The following is a 20000-nucleotide window of genomic DNA, read 5'->3' as shown; positions in this document are numbered from 1 at the left end:
ACAATTGTTAGTTGCAGCCCTACACATCACATGGTGAGCTTAACTTTCTAAATGCACTGTAGATTAATGCAGAAACAAACTAATACTTATCGAATGCTGATTTACATAATGAAACACAGCAGTTGCTACGTGCTGGTAAACAGGTAAAATAACTGCACCCTTCATGCTGACACTGAACAATTCTACTCTACTTGCAGCCAATAGAGATGTGTGTCCAAGTTAAAATATAATAATAACAAATAAAAATGCAATGTGCCTCCTATTTCTCAATGTAGTTACAGTATACACTTATAAGTGTTTTTCATGCTGCTATTGACAAGGTTATTCCGTTTCTGCATAGCACAGCACATCCACATGTGCAGAAATTTAAGGTAGTGTGACTCACACTGAGGGTTGACTCATGTTGACCCCACATGTCTGGCTATGTTGTGTGGAGGGACAGGAGAGTGGAGCTCACCATCCTGCTGACGTGGACACAGATCAAGTTCAGGAGGAATCAGACTTCTCATAAAAAAAACTTTTATCTAATAAAAAAAAAGGTTTTGCAGGTTGTCTTAGTCTAAAACACTGTCACTGACGATTGTTTTGAGAAATCTTTGAACACAGTGGACACACATTCAAACACACACATTCAGTTTAAATAAATACTAATCCAAAACTGTCTCCCTATCTCTGAAGCGGCCGGCGGTGACTTCTGGCGTCTGCTGAACCCCGGTGAGTATGTGGTGACGGCCTGGGCCCTTGGCTACCTCCCTGCTACCAGGAAGTGCCACGTGGGCTCCGAGCCTCGGCCCACGCTGTGCGGCTTCGTCCTGGCCAAGACGCCACAGCAGCGGGCACTGGAGGCCCGCACCAAGGGCAGGAAGTCGGTGAAGGACCTTCAGCTGCGTCTGCGTGACGAACAGGTGCGAAAACTGCGCATCTCCACCAAACGCCTCAATCAGCGCAGGATGAAGCAGCAGAGGAGAGGGCAAAGGAGGCGATGAGAGCCGATCACAAGGAAACAGGGAAAAGAATGGTGGAAATGACTGCAGAGTACTGTATTCTCTGGGTAACTAAAATGTACACGTGTATATAGCTATAACTGCTCTTAGTTCTTCTGCAACTCAAACAATCTTTAAAGCACAGAGCTGGCCTCTTTTTAAAAGTAGGGTGATTTATATTTTGAAACATTCTCCTCAACTGTGAAAATGTCATTAAAATATATATTGGAACAATTACGATTGTCATGTTGAGTGGATCGGGGGGGAGAAAGAATCAAAGGCCAAAGCAAATGATTGGTTGAGGCAAAGTGGAAAAACAGTCTTCTTTTTATTACTTTTTTTCCCACCGTACCACTTTTTTAATAACTATAATTAAGAGTATGTGAACTTATCCCTGGAGCAGAGAGGTGTGGTCAGGCAATCATGTTACCTGTGCCTAAGAAGGTCCTTTAGTGTCCAGATAGAGTTCAGCTCATGGGACTACAATTCCCAGCATCCTTTCTGCCCACAGAGTCATCAACATACATACAACTGTTGGCCAATGAAAGAAGAGTGAAGAGAGTATAGATGACAACACTCAATAAGATTCAGACTTACAAACACAAACACACACACAGACACATACACACATTCATGGTGACACGAACTCCCTCATCCCAAATCATTCTCCCTTAAATCCATACAAACAAATGTACCAAATGGCTTAATATAGCTTCACAACCATCACTTAATGTTTTAGTATAAAACAAAACAAAAGACAAAGAAATGAGTTTGTGTAAATGTCAGTCATAGAATGTGTACTTGTGCATGTGTGAGTCTGTGTGTGTGTATGTGTGTGTGTGATAATGATGCACAAGTAGCCATGTCAGATGTGTACATTGATACCATGTGTGCCAAGCATGGTAACTACACCAACCGAACACTGCCATAGCGGAGTAGCATGGCCTCTTTTGTAGAACTTTGTGGAATCTTCTAGCTTGTGGTAACAGTTCCTTTAGAGTCCATGCCAGCATTCTTAAAAAAATCACAGCAGTGACCACGTCACAAACAGAGGTCCCGAGGTCAAAGGCCGGCTTTGCAGAGCGAAAGGCTATGAGAGGTTCAAAGTTTAAAGGTGAGATTGTAAGCGCAGAAAAAGCAGCACTGAAAGGAAGGCAGCAGAAAATTCCATCTTAATGTTTGAGCATAAAATTGATTTGATGCGCGCACACACACACACACACGGAGAGAAAAAGCACATTCTTTTTTTAATACTCTTCATATTTTTTTTTATGAGCTACAGAGCTGCAAGTAAAAGTTCATAGATCATCACTCATCATACACACACACAGTGACACAGCATCCAACTATCCAAGCAAATACGACATAGTCACACTGGCCAATGCACACCCACACACAGACACCCAGAGCCTTGTGGTTAGCAGCTGCCGTAAACTATGACCCTGCCGCACAACACATAGTATGGGTCAACCACACACACGCGCATACGCACGCACACACACACACACATGCACGCACGCACACACACACACACGCGCACGCGCACACACACACACACACACTCACCATCTCCTTCTCCAACACAAAATGTTGCATGGCACGGCAAGGCATCTCTCCTGATAACCACCCAACCCCAGTTATACAAACACACACACACACACACACAAAGACAGACAGAGACACTTGGCCACCTCCGCTCTCCCGCCCCGCCCCATCCCCTGGTCCAGTTCAGAAGTGCGGCTGGTAGAGGGCCACACGTCCGCTCAGGCATCCCGAGGCCAGCTGGCAGTGCGTGGGCGAGAACTTGGAGGTGAGCACCACGTCGCTGTGCGAGTAGACCGAGCGCACCTCGCGCAGCAGCGCCGTGCGCGTGGGCAGGCAGTCGGTCAGCTCGCCGCAGCGTCCATCGAACGCCAGCAGCCGCACGCCGTAGCCGTAAGGCGAGCAGATGAGCCGGCCGTCCGGGCTGAAGCACAGCTCCTTGATGTAGCCGCGGCCCACGTTGGCCTCCTCGATGTAGTGGGTGAGGCGCAGCGAGCAGCGCGGGAGGACCGAGTGGCGCTGAGGCTCCTCCTCCTGGAACTCGTACACACACGTCCACTACAGGAGCAGAGAGGGAGAGGGGGGTTAGAGAGTTAAAGCAATACTATGTAACAATTTGGCACTTTCGGTTTTTATTATAGCCAATGGAATTTTTTTTTTTTTTTTTTTGGTATTGTCTGAGGTCATGAGGTCACGTTTTTGACTGTGGCAGTGAGGACTGTGTGTGTGTGTGTGTGTGTGTGCGCCGCACACATCTACATGTTTACTTGCTTGCTTGTTTGTGGTGAAAGAGGACAGAATCATGTAAGTGTTTTGGCCATTTTAAGATGTGTGTGTGTGTGTGACATGTAAGTTTTGATATGATGTTATCATAGGTACTTAGTTTTCAAAAAAGTCAAAGTTTTGGCATTATCTTCAAAATCATGTTAAAACCATGTGAAGATCAGATAAACATGTATTAGTCCCACAAGGCATCCAGGATATGAACCATGCAGTTCTGTATTCGGGGCGGTATTTCACCGCATGAAAATGTAAGGACATTTTTTCACAGCACAACATTGCTAGCTACATCACCAAAAGACACTAATTGGCACGGCGGTAAGCTTTCATCAGTGCCAGCTGGGTGTTTTGTGCTTTTTGCCATGCTTTTGCCTTGCCTGTCAGCTCTAGTCAGGTCTATCAACTTAGAGGAAAACTCCTGACTGTTGCTTTTAGGTTCGTGTTGGATTCAGTACAGCCTAGTGCTCATTTCACTGCCTCAGGCTGTTTTTGAAAGGGTGTGTGTGTGTGTGTGTGTGTGTGTGTGTGTGTGTGTGTGTGTGTGTGTGTGTGTGTGTGTGTGTGGAATTGGAATCAAGAGAGAGCGAGAAGGACAAAGAGACCGCAGATGTTCCCAATGTTTTCAACTCGACACAAAAAAAGGAAAATGTACTGCCAAAGACCTCAGAACTCTTTCAACCATATTTCTTCGGAATCCGACTCATCCCAATGGATAAGGCTCACACACACACACAGTTCAGCTCTGGACTGCGGGGCGACCTTACGCTTCTCAGTAACCAGGGGTCAAAAGTTCTCCCAGCTCTTCTGGCTTCTCATTGGCTGCCTCTTCGCCTCTCCCTTCCTCCCTCTCTCTCTCTCTCTCTCTCTCTCTCCCTAATTCTCACCATGAGAGACTGCTTCAGTTTCAATAAAGGACGGCACCTAAAATAATCCTTTATCTCTTCACAGACCAAGATGTAGTCCAATCCTACATAAACCTCAAGGTGATAACAGCATATACGCCATGCCAAAGCTAATTAAATACAGAACGCACCCAGTATTGTTTAGGTATTTTTCCCCACTAAGAGGAGAAGAGAGAGAGGACATTGAATCAGCTCAGAGCTCTTCTCATAGTAAGTCTGTTGCCCAAAGGAAATGGAGGCCTTATCAAAACATGAAGCTTTGGCTGAACAATATCCTTTCATTAACCATGCAGTCTATTCTGTGTAGTATCATACAAATGGTGCTGGTTTTGATTTCTAATGAGGACTGTGGTGGACTGAAAGGACAGTGGGCTCCTTTGTAAGTGTGTGTGTACACCAGTGGTGATTGCTGCTCTTTGGAACAGGGGAAGCTCTGATAAAACTGGTCAATTATTAAATTCATATTATTAAGGTGCTATATTGTTCTTTGAGGGCAAAAATTATCCCAAAACCCAGAATAGGCCAAACAGTAGGCTATAGAGTTGGCATGGCATCATGTAGCCTATACCGTTATATAGCGCGCTACCTAACTTGGCCTAAATACACAACTGAAACAAAAGCAAGTCACAAACTCTGTAACTCCACATTACGGTTTTATTTACAGTATGCTATTTACAAAGATAAATAGAAACCGACTGTATTACTCCCAAATTATGAGAATTTGAGCTGCAACTTGCCTTGCCTCTCGACTTCACCTGTCAACACTAACGTTAACGCATCCCTTGAACTTGAACCACTGCCTGTCAGATCGCGACATATGCTGTCAATCAAAAAGAGTCCAGCCTCTATGACGGTTCCTCTAATCATCATACAGAAGTTCGGCATCCAGGCCATCCCACTGTGCCATTCACTCCCAGAGACGCCAGGCTACACGTTTATTGGAGCTTGTCCAATAAACGTGTAGCTTTTCTGCACTGAGATCAGCCTACTCTGTAAGTGCCATTGAAAGTCCAGTGAAGCCGAGCGTCTATGGGTTTTTAGCATGGTTTTTGATGGATCGTGTCGTCACAGCAATGTATTACGGGTGCAAAATCACGATAAATGACCGACAAAACCTTATTGCTGAATAAACTAGCCATGAAGATGAACATGTTTTCAGCATGTTCTAGTTGGAATAGTAGGCTAGAAGCTAATGTAATAGTGTCAGAGGAGGCTGAGCTTCCCCTGGAGTCTTAGAGAAATCGCCTCTGGTGTACACATGTACATATGTAGCCTAACTACGTAAGACTGTCTTTGTGATGGAACAGGGCCATATAATGTAAGTGTTTTGGGCATGTTAATATATATATATGTGTGTGTGTGTGTGTGTGTGTGTGTGTGTATGTATGTTTTACCTCCTGGTCATCTGTATTGCTGGAGCAGCGCAGTAGTGTGGCCCAGCCCTTGGGATGCAGCTGTAGGGAGGTGATGCAGTTGCCCCTCTCCTTCTCTCCAGGAACCTCGGGAGTCAGCACCTCCAGACTGTTCCTGGGAGACATACCTGGGCACACATCACCAGAGCATTACGTTATTTACACACACACACACACACACACACTTCTATGCTTCATACTCACAGAATACAAACGCATTATGCATGCACAACATATTTATCACACCCCCTAATCCAAAAGCTTTTTGTGTCTTTTAGCCAATCCCAAATGACCATGCCGTGAAATGACCAGTAGGCTCTTGTCCAGATCACACTTGAAAACACCTGAGCTCTGAGCTGTAAAACGTCAACACAAAGCTCTCACCTTCTCTATGGGGGTGGAGTTTGCTAGAGTCGTTTCCATGGCGGGGAACACCAACTGACCGTGAGCTAGATGGAGACCCATCTAAGGGAGAGAGAGCAGGTTAGACTAACATACCTGGAGTATCTGCGTGTGTGTGTGTGTGTGTGTGTGTGTGTGTATATATGTGTGTATGAGTGAGTAAGAGGGCCCTGAAAAACAGTTTGTGTGTGTGAATGTGTGCATGTACATGCAAGAAAAGACAGTGCAAGCAAGGCAGTGCGTTTGTGTTAACTGGGGTTGGGTGGTTATCAGGAGAGATGCCTTGCCGTGCCATGCAACATTTTGTGTTGGAGAAGGAGATGGTGAGTGCGTGTGTGTGTGTGTGTGTGTGTGTGTGTGTGTGTGTGTGTGTGTGTGTGTGTGTGTGTGTGTGTGTGTGTGTGCTGGCGTGCGTGTGTGTGTGCGTGTGTGTGTGTGTGTGTGTGTGTGTGTGCGCGTGTGCGTGCGTGTGTGTGTGTCTGACCTGTGCTGAGCGGAGTGCGGCGGGCTCGTAGGATGCGGTAGCTGCCAACCTCCAGGCTCTGGGTCAGGTCCAGGTCGTGCAGTATGAGCAGGTAACCAGAGGACGTGCTGATGAGCATGCGGCTGCAGTCCGGAGTCAGACGCATTCGCATCAGATAACGCGTGTGGAAGAACTTCTTATGGGGACAGCCATCCTCCGTAAACCTAAACACACACACACACACACACACACACACACACACACACACACACGTCTTATTTACATAAATATATGCACAAAATGCTTTCCAGAGATGGGAACAATCAAGAAAAAACAGAGGGGACAATAAAAACACAATTTTTGAGGCAAGTTTAAAGGACCGAATAGATATTTGAGGCAAGTTTAAAGGACCGAATAGATATTTGAGATTGCTCAATGTCAACTAAGGAAACAATGAAAACACACTAGTGTGGGTCTGTACACATTTTAAAAAATATTGTACTCATTAAACATACACAGGCAGAAGTAAAGCTAGAGATATGATACTCACGATGTGGAGACATAATATTCAATTTATCATGGTCTCACTCAGACTTATGGCCAGAAACACACACACACACACACACACACACACACACACACACACACACACCTATTGGTGTCCCAGGTGATGACATTCCCATCAAAGCCGGAGGTGACAAGTAGACGTGTGTGTGTGTCATACTCGATGTTCTTCACCCAGCTGGCGTGGCCGTGCAGCGAACAAACCTTCCCACTCAAGTTTCGTAGGTCCCAGAGAGCAATCGTGGTGTCATCCGAGCATGTAGCAAACAACCGGTTATCCAGAAACCTGCGCACAACCCAAGAACACGGAGACACACACACGCGCACAAACACACACACAATTAGGCTAAATATTCCAGGGTGAGAATTCATTACTATATACATTTCAAAGCAATACATCTTTATTATTACAATATTTATAATCATAGTAGCAATATTTCTCAAAGGTGATATTTATTGTGCTGGTAGTTAGGGGCTCAGCTCATTAACCTTTTGTACCCTTTCCCCAAGTAGGAAGGGTCATAAATCCCCATAAATGGCTAGGCTGGGCCCTGAATCTCTACCATCACCACCTGTTACCATGCATGGCATAACTTGAATACCATACTCACTAAGTAGTCTGTGGAGGACAAGGCAGAATGCAACATTGGTCAAAATAGACACTTCCATTCTCTCAGCAATTGAAACTAATGGATACTCTTACCATGACATGACACATTCATCTTTCCATGTTTTATTAAAAAACTAAAGACATGCCCAGATTCTGTCATCCCCAGATACTGATTCCCTGATTCCAGATAACGCTGTGACGGTAATGTGAGTGTACCTGATGTTGTTGACGCAGTCCTCGTGCGCCTCCACCAGAGTTTTGATATGCTTAGAGGACACCGGATCAAAGAGCAGCACCTCCGTCTGTTCACAAGCCACCGTCAGCACCGACCTACATGCACACGCACACACACACATAACTAAACAGCGAGCACTAACAAGTAACACAAATGACACCAATGAGGAACAGGCGTTATCTTTACCCGTCTGGTGAATATTCGAGGTTAAAGACTGCACCGTGAGTCTGCGTGTTCAGGTTCACTGAATCGCTCGCAGGGTTCATTGATCCATACAGACTCGTCATGGTACGAAAATTATCCCTAGATGGGTCAACGTATGGGCCCCGGCGGACACTCCGCTTCCAGATCCACGAGAAAATAGAGTCACACACGCCAGAGGCAGGCGTGCGCTCCCCATGCTCATGTCTCGAGCTACTCTGGTTTTGAGCATTCCCGCTGTTGCTCCCACAAGCTTGCGCTTGGTTATCATCCTCTTCCTCCTCTTCTTCTTCATCTTCGGACTCTTCCTCCTCCGGTTCGTCTCGCTCAGAGGCTCGACTAAAGGGCCTGTCTTGAGACTCCTCGGTGTCGCTGCCCGGGCCACCCGAGCTCATTCTGGCATTTGCAGAGGTCGCGACGTCGTTGTTTTCGTCACTAAGAGGAATAAAAGATCCGGTCTAAATAACCGGTCAACACCTGCTGTTCCAGACGGCAGATCCTGTCGCCCTGCCGTCTTAACGGAGACACCACTGCACAGGGCACACCGACACCGTTAAAACAAACAAATACAGTGCGAACTTACTTGTGACGTATTTCCGGTTCCTTTTTCGCCTCGGTGATGGTGTGGCTATGTTCAATATTGCGAAGCGTTTCGGGCGCATGTTACAGAGAAGTCGGCGTTCAAATCTGATGGTGATTGCCGAACTGGTAATTGCCACAATATTTTAAATGCTTTGAGTTGCAAATGAATTAGGTTGGGATAGAAACCGCTTTTAACAAGATATGACGCCAATGAAGGTGTGTGTGTGATGATGTTTTTTTCTGAGACAGACTTACAGATGTGTGGAATGAAGTAATATTTCAGACTGAATTAGGCCTGAATTAAAAGTGCAGCAGATATTTGGCGACAAGAAATTAAAACATTTTAGCAGTCACAACGTCAGCTATGTTTTGGATATCTAGAATGACACTAATGATTTCAGCTGGTTATGTACAGTTGTTATGTCGGGGTTTGCAATCAAAATTGAGATTGGATTATGTTGGGTAATTTGATGCAGATTGACCTACTATTACATGATTCCATAGGGTCTATGAGAAAGGTGAAATCATGTGATCTGTCTGTAAAATCTGGTAGTTTGGCAGTTGATTTCCTGCAATTTGATCATTAGAATGTTGCAATTGTGTGAATTCTGAGATTGGATGCATACCTGGCAGAACCTACATTCTCATTGTTTAATTGGTTGGAAGAATCCTGCAATTTGACTGGCTATTTTAAACCTTCAATCTGAAAAAAATCCTAATATATTAATCATATATATTAAATATGATTTCATATCATCATCAGACATGAAAAAAGTAAAAAAGAAAGCAGGGTCTTGTATACACATTAATGCTAATATAGGATAGCACCTCTGACACACCCACCAAACTACCTCAAAAACCTGTTGCACATTGTTGCATACCGATGTGACCAAACATGTACAATCAGGAACTCATAGCCTACCAAAGCGGTGCAACTTTTACTTGCTTTACATGCACTCCTAGATTGCTGATTGTTATGGCTACATCGTACTGATTCAAAATGCTATGGGCAATGCAACAAGTGTGGAAATGGAATGGATAAGTAAAGAGGGTTTGACAGTTATCCACTCAAGCAAGCTGTAAAGCTAATAACCAGATATAGACCAATTCTTTGTGGAAATATATTTGTATTGACCCGTGAGAACCCTGTATTTTGAAGGCATTTAAAAATTAGAAAGAAAGACAAAACTTTTTTTTTCACTTGTCATATTTATGAACAACTGAGTGAATACAGCAGTTTTAACTTCACAATTATTGCAGCATCTATGCACATCTTCTCCCAGCAATATTTTTTGAATGGCTGATTCCCCAACATGTGATTCTCTGCTAGAGCATGTCTCGGGCCTGTTGCTGGCTCTCCACCATGGTGTCGTAAACAGTACGGTAGACACTCAAAACCTCCCTGGCAGTGGGACGCTGTTTAGGGTCCGATTTCTTACAGTCAGCATGGATCTGGAACAGATGGAAATGTATGACATCACTTCCTGTGACATGCCCTAGCAAGAAGCCTGTGACCTCTGGAATCTTCCAAATGTCCGTTTTCTCGTCGTAGCCGGGCATGAGGTCGTCTGAGAAGGGCTTTTCATCCCCGTGGGGCCACAACTGTTCGGGGGCCACAAAATCCCCTGTGAGCTGACGAGGGCCACACTTGACCCCGTGACCTCTAGGGGTCACCTCTGGCAGCGCATCAAGGTCGTTGGCCACTAGCCGAAAGTCTGCGGTCAGCAGGAACTGGCTGAGGGTCTTGCTGAGGTCATTGGAGTCGCACATGACTCGCGTGCCCACCGGACTGGCATGGAGAAAACTGAGGAAGGCTACATAGTCCAGCGCCAAGCGCAAACGGGTCTGCCACGCGTCACTGCTGCGGTACCGCGGGATCGCCAGGGCGTCGTCCAGGCCCAGAGGGGTGCCCAAGGGGTGGTACTCGGTGACGAAGACACCATCACCTTCGCAGGACCCCACAAGCTGCACCACACGTGCACTCTGGAGCGAACGCAGCATGGAGAGCCCATGCAGGAAGTCAGCACGGTAGGTCTCAGAGGAAAGCACACACATAGCCACCTTCTGTCCTTTCCATTCTGACAGGTACACCTAGAAATATCAACACACACTGTGTATGATCAATTCTGTTGCTCTCTCTCACCATCACTCCCAGCCATCCACCAATGCATGCATGTAAACACGCAAACTGAGTTTCCCCAGTTACTCTCACCTTCTTCACTGCTCCTTGTCCCACCATCTTCAGCCTGCGGATGTCATTTTGTACCTCTGGACACTGCAGCCAGGGTTCACAGTCACGCATTGTGCCCAGTTTAAAGTGGCGAGGTGGGCAGTGCCCATGCGGAGAATGCGAGACAACTCCTGGATACAAAGAATCCAGGTACCAGTAGAGCAGCAGGTTGGCACACAGTAGCGCTGCAAGGCAAACTGCCACTACGGACAAGCTGCTAGATATTCCCCGGCCATTCCCCATACCTGCATCCTGAGTGTCCGGAAAACAAGGTGAACAAGTATAATCAGTATTAGCACACAGCAATTTAAAAAAGTTGATGAGACACACCGTTACACTCAAACTTTGCCTCCCTGAGTTTGAATCTTCACACATAGCATCGCATTTATGGTATAATCTACTTGAAAGTGTCCCAGACTGACAAGAGTAACGTGTGCCTCTGCAATTTCAAGACACTCATGCCAGTGGCATAATTAAATCACGTTAACTTATATATTCGGCAACTTTACCCTAGGCATAATTTTACTTACATCCAACGACTATCTTAAAATGTCCATCTTTACAAAACGCGCTAAAATACGCGTCATGCTATATCCATTAGCCCTTCAAAACAGTACAAGGATCTTCGGTGAATGCGCTGTGTTGTATTTCTATCTGCGTCTGATTCTTTTTGTTAAGACTGCTGGTGCAATTGTTATTGCCACCAAGTGGTTTGGAGTGGTACCTGCCAACGAGTGCACGTTCAAAGGCACTGTGTAGCAGCTTATGTAGCCTCATGCGCAAAAACTCAAACATGGGTTGTAGGCTATCATATCCAGTCACGATAGTCCAGATATAATTCATTTGCATGAGTGGGTTAGTTAGGCTAGATAGGCTATATTTCCCCAGACAGTGAACCTTTGATACTGCGCCTTAAATGGTTGCCGGAACTATTTAAAACCTGTCTCAAAAGTCACAATCATTAATTCATTGAAAGCTATTGAGTTTCTGTCGCCATGGTACGGCCTCATTCAATATTAACAGACCACATCCTATCTCCATCACCCAGACCACACCATGAACTTCTGATAGGATGTCTGAATGGATGTCGCTGCTCGTTAACGACGGCGCGGTCCGCTAAAGTCAATCTCTATCATGTAAATCTAGCATCCTTTTCTTTCCGATGGCAGAGTTCTTAAGACGCAAAGAAGACAAAGCGGAGAGGACCGTCCGGTTTCGTGTGGCGTCAGCACGCAGTGGTCGTGTCCTCACAGAGGTGTTCCGAGAGGACGCCAGCTCGGGAACAGACTCGGCTGACTCGGATGCCACCTGTACATCGGAGCTTGAGCGCGCAATCTCTCCGGTAACAAGCGAAGCCAACGGGCACCTCACCGGCCTCTGCCTCGTGGAGCCGGACGACAGCGGGAGCGATCCGGATGACCTACTGATGTACGCGAGCGCAACGGAAGATAAGCATTTTACTGGAAAACGTGTGAATATTTTGAGTAAGAATGGAACAGTGAGAGGCGTGCGTCACAAAGTGAGCGCGGGACAGGTGCTTTTCAATAATCTCTCTAAACTTTATGTGGTGAGTAGGCCTAATAAAAACTCTAGCAGCCAGTGACACCCTGAAATAGGACTTTGCCTAGATTATTTTAATATTGCTCAACATAATCAGTATGGACAAGATGTTAAAAGGGTGATGGGGAAAGGCCATCATAAAATGGATGGTGATAAGAGGATTTTTGAAATCACTTCACTTATAGACACTTATATTATATGTGGAATTTTGACATGTGGCACTGACTGTAAATGTTTGGGTGTGCATGGCTATGGACCCTTTCAAGAGAGTTCCATTATCAGCATCATAGTTGGCCCCACAAGACTTCCGTTTTAACATTCCAAATGTTATCTTAATGCAGAGGAAGTAGATTGGGGCCCAAATAGAACGTTCAAGCATTGTTTTTGTTTGTATTGTTGAAAGGGTCTATATGCATGCACTGCAAGTTTTGTGATGTATCTGCTTGTATCTGCAAAGTGTCGACTTCATAGACGATTTCACTGTTCCCACAAGGGCCCCCTCCGCAACAGCAGGCCCCCCAGACAGAGGCCAAGGATACAGTGAATGCTGCATGGTCAAGAACCAAGACATCCTATGGTGTGGGCTCTGTCAAACGGAACCTAAAACGCTCTTGACATGAGCTGCAACTGAACAAAAAAAGAGGAGTTTTTTTTCACTCTATTGACATTTTTTGTAAATATTTTATATTGGTTGCACAGTTTCACTGGTGAATTGTCTATCGGAATGAGTGCAAAACTAAAGAGATGCCAGTGATGTTACTTTTTAAAACCACTTTGTACCATAATGATTTCATAACAGAAAAAAAATCTACTTTCTAAGTTTTTGGGTTTTCAGTTGTACAATGTTTTTTTTTTTTAATAATATATAGAATGAAAATCGTGACAAATATTAAGCACATATATACCACCATGAACATGCATCACAATGAAAAGTATAGGTACAGTACTCAAATGTGTCCTAGATGCACTACAGATGGATATAAACCCTTAAACTTCCAGGATCTGTGTTTATAATTGACAAGGAAATCATTTAATTATACAATAGTTCGTTTGGGTCCGTATTTATGTTTTCAAAATAAATTCTAATTTGCCAACAAACAACATAGCTGTAACCTTCTGGTCACCACCCATTGAACATAATCAAAAGTTCAGCGCATTTGCACACACCTAACCTGCCTGTCTGTGTGAGCTGTAGAGGAAGATTGATCTATAGATACACTATCAGGGTCAAGAGACTGTGTTTACCATGCCGGGGCGACTCCTAAACAGGAGCTGTCATGTTCACTGACATGCTCTTTGCTCTGTGTAGAGAGAGACAGGCCCACTGGACTACAACCCCCATCAACGATATTACTATTTAAGAAGTATCAGTGTACGAGCTCTTTTAGGGAGGCAATGGTGCGTAGATTAGATACACCTGTGCATACACCTGCACACAAACACACACACACACACAGCAACACTGTCACATTATGTGATGGGACCATATCAGTGCACATATAAATAGTTAATGGGATCAGACAGCTTAAGTTCCACTCAATTATTAAGCCTGTTTGGCAGTTTTATATTTGTCTCCACAAGGCTGTACTCTCCCACATATGCTATTGTTTGTTATCATGATTTATTCATCATTTCCTCCTTTATCAAAATAGGGCTATATTTACAAGGGTGTGCAGTCTGTTGTCCTTTGATAGGTCACTGCTGGGTCAGTTGGTGGGCAGTCAGTGATGTAATAACAGACAATAAGACAATGAGCCGGCGCGATTGGTCAGAAGACTGACAGAAGGGCAAATACGCCGTAGAGTAGCGCACAGGGATAGGCTACCAGTAGCTGCTGTCCAGTCAGTCCCAGAGTGGTGCTGAAGATCTTTGCGGCAGAGTGACTGCACCAGCCAATCACAAGCACGGCAAGGAACATTCCCAGCAGCCCTCTGGGTAACACACAAGAGATCAGGAAACATTAATGACCCTTAATGACCGGCTCTCTTCATCTTAATCATCATGATCTGCAGAGCAACTGGACAGCTATTATGGGATTACATGAATGAACCAGCCTTTTAAGACATTCCATCCAGAAATGATGAGATCTGTGTATAGTTTTGATAAGGACACATCGACCTACCAGGTTGTAGTTTAAAACACATGTTATAACACAACCATTTAGATAGTAGATAACATGTGTTTTAAAGGAACCGTATGTAGGATTTTGGCCAAAATTGGTACTACAATCACTTTCAAAATACTGTAGAGCGGTGTACACCGCAGATGTGGTAACTAGAGCAGAGCTGGCAACCCAGATGCCGAAACACTACTGACTTTGTGATTACTAGATAGGTGGAGGGTGGCGGATCAGGCTAAAACACAAATATGTAAACATCAACATCAGTTGAGGGCTGCAACTTCACTTTTTTAAATGACGATATCTTGGCCGGACTACTGTTGTCAGTGATATAAGTATTTGAAATTAGCATGATTTCCTAATGTCTAGTGACAAATCAGGGGCATTTTATGATTCATTGAATTACATTTCTTACATACGGTTCCTTTAAACTACAACCCCAAATCAGAAAAAGTTGGGAAAATGCAAATAAAAAACAGAATGTGATAATCTGCAAATCACCTAAACTCATATATATAGCTGCAAAAAGGACGCAGACAACATATAAAACGATGAAAAATGCCTAAAATACTATTTTGTGGAAAATATATGTTAATTTTGAACTTCATACCAGCAACACGTTTAAAAAAAAATTGGGACAAAGCCAAGAAAATGCTGGAAAAGTTGTGTGATGATAAAGAAAACAAAAATGAGGATTAGGGGAACTGGCAACACGACGGGTATGAAAAAGAGAGGTACTCATCACTCTGTGTAAATTATTTTGGGAGTTTATCACGTACAGTACATAATATCATTAAAATATTCAGAGAATCCAAAGAAATCTTTGCAAACAAGGGACAGAGCTGAAAAACAATATAGGATGGCCGTGGTCTTTTGGACCTCAGATGCCATTAAAAACAGACCTGTTTATGTATTGAAAATCATTGAATGAGCTCAGGTAAACCTCTGATAACCATTGTCTATGAGCACAGTTTGATACTCAATTCACAAATGCTAGTGTAAACTTTACCATGCAAAAGAAGAAATTGTAGAAGAAAGAAAATCTGGGCTAAAGAGGAGAGGGCCAATCCAACTATCCAACTTGTTTTAGTGCTCAGTTCAAAACCCAGCATCTATGATGGTGTGGAGGTGCATTAGTGCCTACAGCATGGGCATATTGCACATCTTGCCAGGCACAATCAATTCTGAATGATGTATACAGGTTTTGAGCAACATATACTGCCATCCATGTCTCGGGGAAAACCTTGAATATTTCAGGGAAACCAATGGGCAAATGAATTCTGCACATATTTAAACAGTATTTCTCCAGAGAGGAAGAGTCTTTTTCGAGAATTGCCTGTCTGCAGTCCGGACCTGTCAAATTAGGTGCATCGTGGAATGAAAAACATGATTAAGAATACCCCATACTGTTTAGCAACTGACATCCTATATCGGGCAGGAATGGGACATTTCATTCTCAAAACTCAAGCAACTGGTGTCGCAGTTCCTAAACATTTACAGAATGTTGTTAAATGAAGAGGTAAAGCAGCACAGTGGTAAATATGCCCCCGTCCCGACTTTTTTTTAAACATGTTGCTGCCATCAAATTCAAAATGAACATATATTTTCCATGAAATGGCCAAAATGTTCATTTTCAACATTTGATATGTTGTCTATGTACTTTTTGCAGCTAAATATAGGTTTATGATATTTGTATATTATCACATTCTGTTTTTATTTGCATTTTACACAATGTCCCAAGTTTTTTTTGATTTGGGGTTGTATTTTGACCACCATTATGCGTAATTGCATTGACTTACTGTAGGGAGTTTATTTGGGAGGAGGGGGCAGTGGCCCATTTTGACGCTGTGCAGTCACTCATGAGATTCAACAGCGAGTACATCCCCACACACCCCACAGCACTGATGCCGTCCTTGCCATACGCCTGCAACACATTTTTTGGATATGAATCACAGGTAGATACAATATCTATGTGGTACTAATACTACTAGAATAACTATGTAAGCTGTATCCAGCTGAGGGAGATAGATTCTGTATGTGGATTCTTTGACCACCATCAGATACATAGTGTATGGTATGTGTTACTTAGTGTGCAATTGAGATTGTTTTCTGTGTACTAGTGTGTGTTATGTGATCTTGTTTGTGTGTACCATGAAGTAAGATGGCTCCCAAGGTGATACAGGTGTGTGTGTTTACCATGTGTATAGTAGTGTGTGTTTGTGTGTACCATGAGTAGGGTGTACAGAAGTGTGTGTGTGTGTGTTTACCATGAGTAGGGTGTATAGTAGTGTGTGTTTGTGTGTACCATGACAAGTGTGTGTGTGTGTGTTTACCATGGGGTAGGGTGTACAGAAGTCTGTGTGTGTGTTTACCATGAGTAGGGTGTACCAAGTGTGTGTGTGTGTGTGTTTACCATGAGTAGGGTGGCTCAAAAGCAATACCGAACAACACAGGCCCCAGTCAGGTCTGTCTCATTCATGATGCTGCCGTCGGCTGGCATCACTGGGTTCACACAGTCATCTTCTGCCAGATGTGCTCAAAGTTAATGCAGCTCTGTGCCATCACACACACACAGCACTGATGCCGCATTAATATCCCGTGAGACTTGTCTGCAACACATGCAAAACCCAAGACGCGACGCGATCGCGACGTAAGACAAGACACACACACACACACACACACACAAGAAACAGAAACATATGAATCACAGGTAGATACAATATCTATGTGGAGGATTTACTTTTTCCAATGATATTCTCTTTACTATGAACTACTAGAATAACTATAATGTAAGCTGTATCAGCTGAGAGACTATAGATTCTGTATGTGGATTCTGAAGACCATTAGTCGTAGACAGATATGTGAGTGTGCCTTTGTGACTGTTTGTGTATGAGGGAGGAACATCAGAGACATAGTGTATGAGTATGTGTTACTTAGTGTGCACTTTCAGCAGATGTGTGAGATTGTTTCTGTGTACTAGTGTGTGTTAGTGTGATCCGTCAGCAGTGTTTGTGTGTACCATGAGTAAGATGGCTCCCAAGGTGATACAGCTTTCTGTATAATAGTGTGTGTGTTTACCATGAGTATGGTGTATAGTAGTGTGTGTTTGTGTGTACCATGAGTAGGGTGTACAGAAGTGTGTGTGTGTGTGTTTACCATGAGTAGGGTGTATAGTAGTGTGTGTTTGTGTGTACCATGAGTAGGGTGTACAGAAGTGTGTGTGTGTGTTTACCATGAGTAGGGTGTACAGAAGTCTGTGTGTGTGTTTACCATGAGTAGGGTGTACAGAAGTGTGTGTGTGTGTGTGTTTACCATGAGTAGGGTGGCTCCAAGAGCAATACAGAACAGCACAGGCCCAGTCAGGTCTGTCTCATTCATGATGCTGCCGTCGGCTGGCATCACTGGGTTCAGCACAGTCAGGGTCTTCTGCCAGATGTGCTCAAAGTTAATGCCCAGCTCTGTGCCATCACACACACACGCACGCACGCACGCGCAGACACACAATGGTAAAGAGCAAATGTCAGGTTAACATATTATTTCATTAATGTTAACTAATGTGTAGATAAATCAGAGGAGATGCACACATTTTTAAAATTATTACTCTCAATGCACTACAAAAAAACTTACAGCCATTTCTGTCAAGATCACATTTCCAAACACAACTGAGTGATGACATCATAAAAGGGAAGAATGTAATATATTTAAAGAACAATACTTGCTTTGTTTGATCTCCTCTATAATAAAATGTACTTACATAGCACTTTTTCAAGCACAGAGCACAAAGTGTGTTGTAATGTTGTAATGCTGTAAATGCTGTCGTAGTGCATTTAGAGTAATAATTTTAAAAATATGCATATCACACTGTAAATGTTTAACTCTGGACACAATTGAGATGTACAGTATACAATGGCAATGTACAGGTGACTAAGTAGCATTAGAGGTGATGCTGTGTAGTCTATACCCTCCAGCAGAGGGGGCTCTTCCTCATAGCCGTCTCCAGTTGCTGTGTAGTCCATTCCAGGAGGCAACCCAGGCTGAAAGACCTGCCCAGGGTAAGCTGTGTCCATCGAGGAGTCATACACACCCTCCCTACAAGTAAATAATGACGCAATAACAACGACACAGTCATTATGGTTCAAAGACCAGACTTGGCATTCTCAGGCTGCAGGTAGTACAACCATAAGTATAAGTAAGTAAGTATAAGTATATATACTCTTTTGATCCCGTGAGGGAAAGTTGGTCTCTGCATTTATCCCAATCCGTGAATTAGTGAAACACACACAGCACACAGTGAGGTGAAGCACACACTAATCCCGGCGCAGTGAGCTGCCTGCATCAACAGCGGCGCTCGGGGAGCAGTGAGGGGTTAGGTGCTCAAGGACACTTCAGCCATGCCTACTGGTCGGGGTTCGAACCGGCAACCCTCCGGTTGCAGGTCTGAAGTGCTAACCAGTAGGCCACGGCTGCCCCATACAGGATACAGTGGCCACACTTATCAGTCTCACCTGAACACACTCATTACCATATTAAAATACTGATGCTCTCTGAATATGTCTTCAGAATCCCTTATCAAGTGATTGATTTAAACAAATATAGGCTGCAATACATCTGTAGCTCTCAAGACAAACTCATGAGAGTAAAGAGTAACTGATGAGGAAGTTCTCATTGTCTGTCTGTCTCTCTCTCTCTCTCTCTCTCTCTTCTAGTATCACTTACCCCTCCTGGTACTCGGAACTCAAGGGGTAGTTGGGGTCATAGCTGTAGGTCGCCTGGCCTTGGTCGTCTACGTAATAACCTGTCTGATAGAAGTCCTGATCATACTGCTGGAAGTCCCCCATAGTGAAGACTCAGAGCCACTCTACCTTGTATAATCCTAAGAGGGAGAGAAATTGCAGAAATTCAGATCCTGTGAAACACTCAGAACTGGGAGTCTAATGGTTTGAAGAAGAAAGAAACAAACGTTCAAAGGCCATCAGGTTAGTCTCAAACACTGTAGCCCTGTGAGCCAAGCTCTCGTTCTGGATGCTCAGCAGCAGCATCTATTCAGACTAAATCAGTTACCTAACTAACTACACATATCCGAAATATTAAAATCACCCTCTACAATTATATAGACTGTACATTCTCATGTTTCTCCATGACAAATTCTTCTGTAGAACTCCACAAAAAGTAAATGAAAAGTTATGAGACATAAAGGAGGTTAGTGAAAAGTTATAAGTATATGTACAGACAAATAGATAAATAACATTGGAAGAAACTATGGCTGTGTCTGGGCTGTGCTAAATTGCATCAGCCCAGTGTCCGTGTCATAGACTTCCACCCTCATATAAACACACCCCATGCAAATTATAAGAGCTCTGACATATACTTAGCACTAAGATAAGACTATGATACTTGAGGGAACCTTGTCTAAAA

The 20000-nt window shown here is 43.9% G+C and overlaps 5 protein-coding genes across 12 annotated transcripts in view; 2 read left to right on the top strand and 3 right to left on the bottom strand.

Moving 5' to 3' along the window:
* Positions 1 to 1207, top strand: part of cpxm1a (carboxypeptidase X (M14 family), member 1a) — a 10359-nt gene extending 9152 nt beyond the window's left edge. The window contains exon 13 of the mRNA XM_048228130.1: positions 679 to 1207. Coding sequence (XP_048084087.1) covers positions 679 to 986 — 308 coding nt within the window. The 3' untranslated portion in view covers positions 987 to 1207. The remainder of the gene's footprint in view (positions 1 to 678) is intronic.
* A 74-nt stretch (positions 1208 to 1281) lies between these two features.
* On the bottom strand, positions 1282 to 8678 carry wdr32 (WD repeat domain 32). The gene is made up of 7 exons (XM_048228131.1): positions 8080 to 8678; positions 7875 to 7988; positions 7137 to 7334; positions 6506 to 6708; positions 6004 to 6084; positions 5602 to 5747; positions 1282 to 3083 (listed from the first exon to the last, which is right to left on the bottom strand). The coding sequence occupies exons 1-7, from the start codon at positions 8487 to 8489 to the stop codon at positions 2712 to 2714; spliced, it is 1524 nt and encodes a 507-aa protein (XP_048084088.1). The 5' UTR covers positions 8490 to 8678; the 3' UTR covers positions 1282 to 2711.
* A 1184-nt stretch (positions 8679 to 9862) lies between these two features.
* pomk (protein O-mannose kinase) lies at positions 9863 to 12362 on the bottom strand. Of its 8 annotated transcripts, none has more exons than XM_048228765.1 (3): positions 12113 to 12184; positions 10889 to 11158; positions 9863 to 10767 (listed from the first exon to the last, which is right to left on the bottom strand). In XM_048228765.1, the coding sequence occupies exons 2-3, from the start codon at positions 11147 to 11149 to the stop codon at positions 10003 to 10005; spliced, it is 1026 nt and encodes a 341-aa protein (XP_048084722.1). In that variant the 5' UTR covers positions 11150 to 11158; positions 12113 to 12184; the 3' UTR covers positions 9863 to 10002. The 8 variants fall into 8 exon arrangements, with proteins under 8 accessions (XP_048084722.1, XP_048084720.1, XP_048084719.1 ...); XM_048228763.1 differs by lacking the exon at positions 12113 to 12184 and adding an exon at positions 12273 to 12362 and having other exon boundaries at positions 9865 to 10767; XM_048228762.1 differs by lacking the exon at positions 12113 to 12184 and adding an exon at positions 12278 to 12361 and having other exon boundaries at positions 9865 to 10767.
* On the top strand, positions 12069 to 13033 carry grxcr1b (glutaredoxin and cysteine rich domain containing 1 b). The gene is made up of 2 exons (XM_048228766.1): positions 12069 to 12473; positions 12960 to 13033. Exons 1-2 carry the CDS (start codon positions 12069 to 12071, stop codon positions 13008 to 13010), a joined length of 456 nt encoding a protein of 151 aa, XP_048084723.1. The 3' UTR covers positions 13011 to 13033.
* A 375-nt stretch (positions 13034 to 13408) lies between these two features.
* The window catches only part of zgc:123321 (Protein YIPF5-like), a 6796-nt gene continuing 204 nt past the window's right edge, over positions 13409 to 20000 (bottom strand). Inside the window, exons 2-6 of the mRNA XM_048228318.1 lie at positions 19302 to 19458; positions 18547 to 18674; positions 17898 to 18043; positions 16385 to 16509; positions 13409 to 14424 (exon numbers count right to left, since the gene is read on the bottom strand). Coding sequence (XP_048084275.1) covers positions 14235 to 14424; positions 16385 to 16509; positions 17898 to 18043; positions 18547 to 18674; positions 19302 to 19423 — 711 coding nt within the window. The 5' untranslated portion in view covers positions 19424 to 19458 and the 3' untranslated portion in view covers positions 13409 to 14234. The remainder of the gene's footprint in view (positions 14425 to 16384; positions 16510 to 17897; positions 18044 to 18546; positions 18675 to 19301; positions 19459 to 20000) is intronic.

This window comes from Alosa alosa, chromosome 19 (genome assembly GCF_017589495.1).
Source record: "Alosa alosa isolate M-15738 ecotype Scorff River chromosome 19, AALO_Geno_1.1, whole genome shotgun sequence".
In the NCBI taxonomy this organism is placed as follows: Eukaryota; Metazoa; Chordata; class Actinopteri; order Clupeiformes; family Clupeidae; genus Alosa; species Alosa alosa.
The sequence above is the reverse complement of the archived record's forward strand: the minus strand, read 5'-3'. Positions and strand labels throughout refer to the sequence as shown.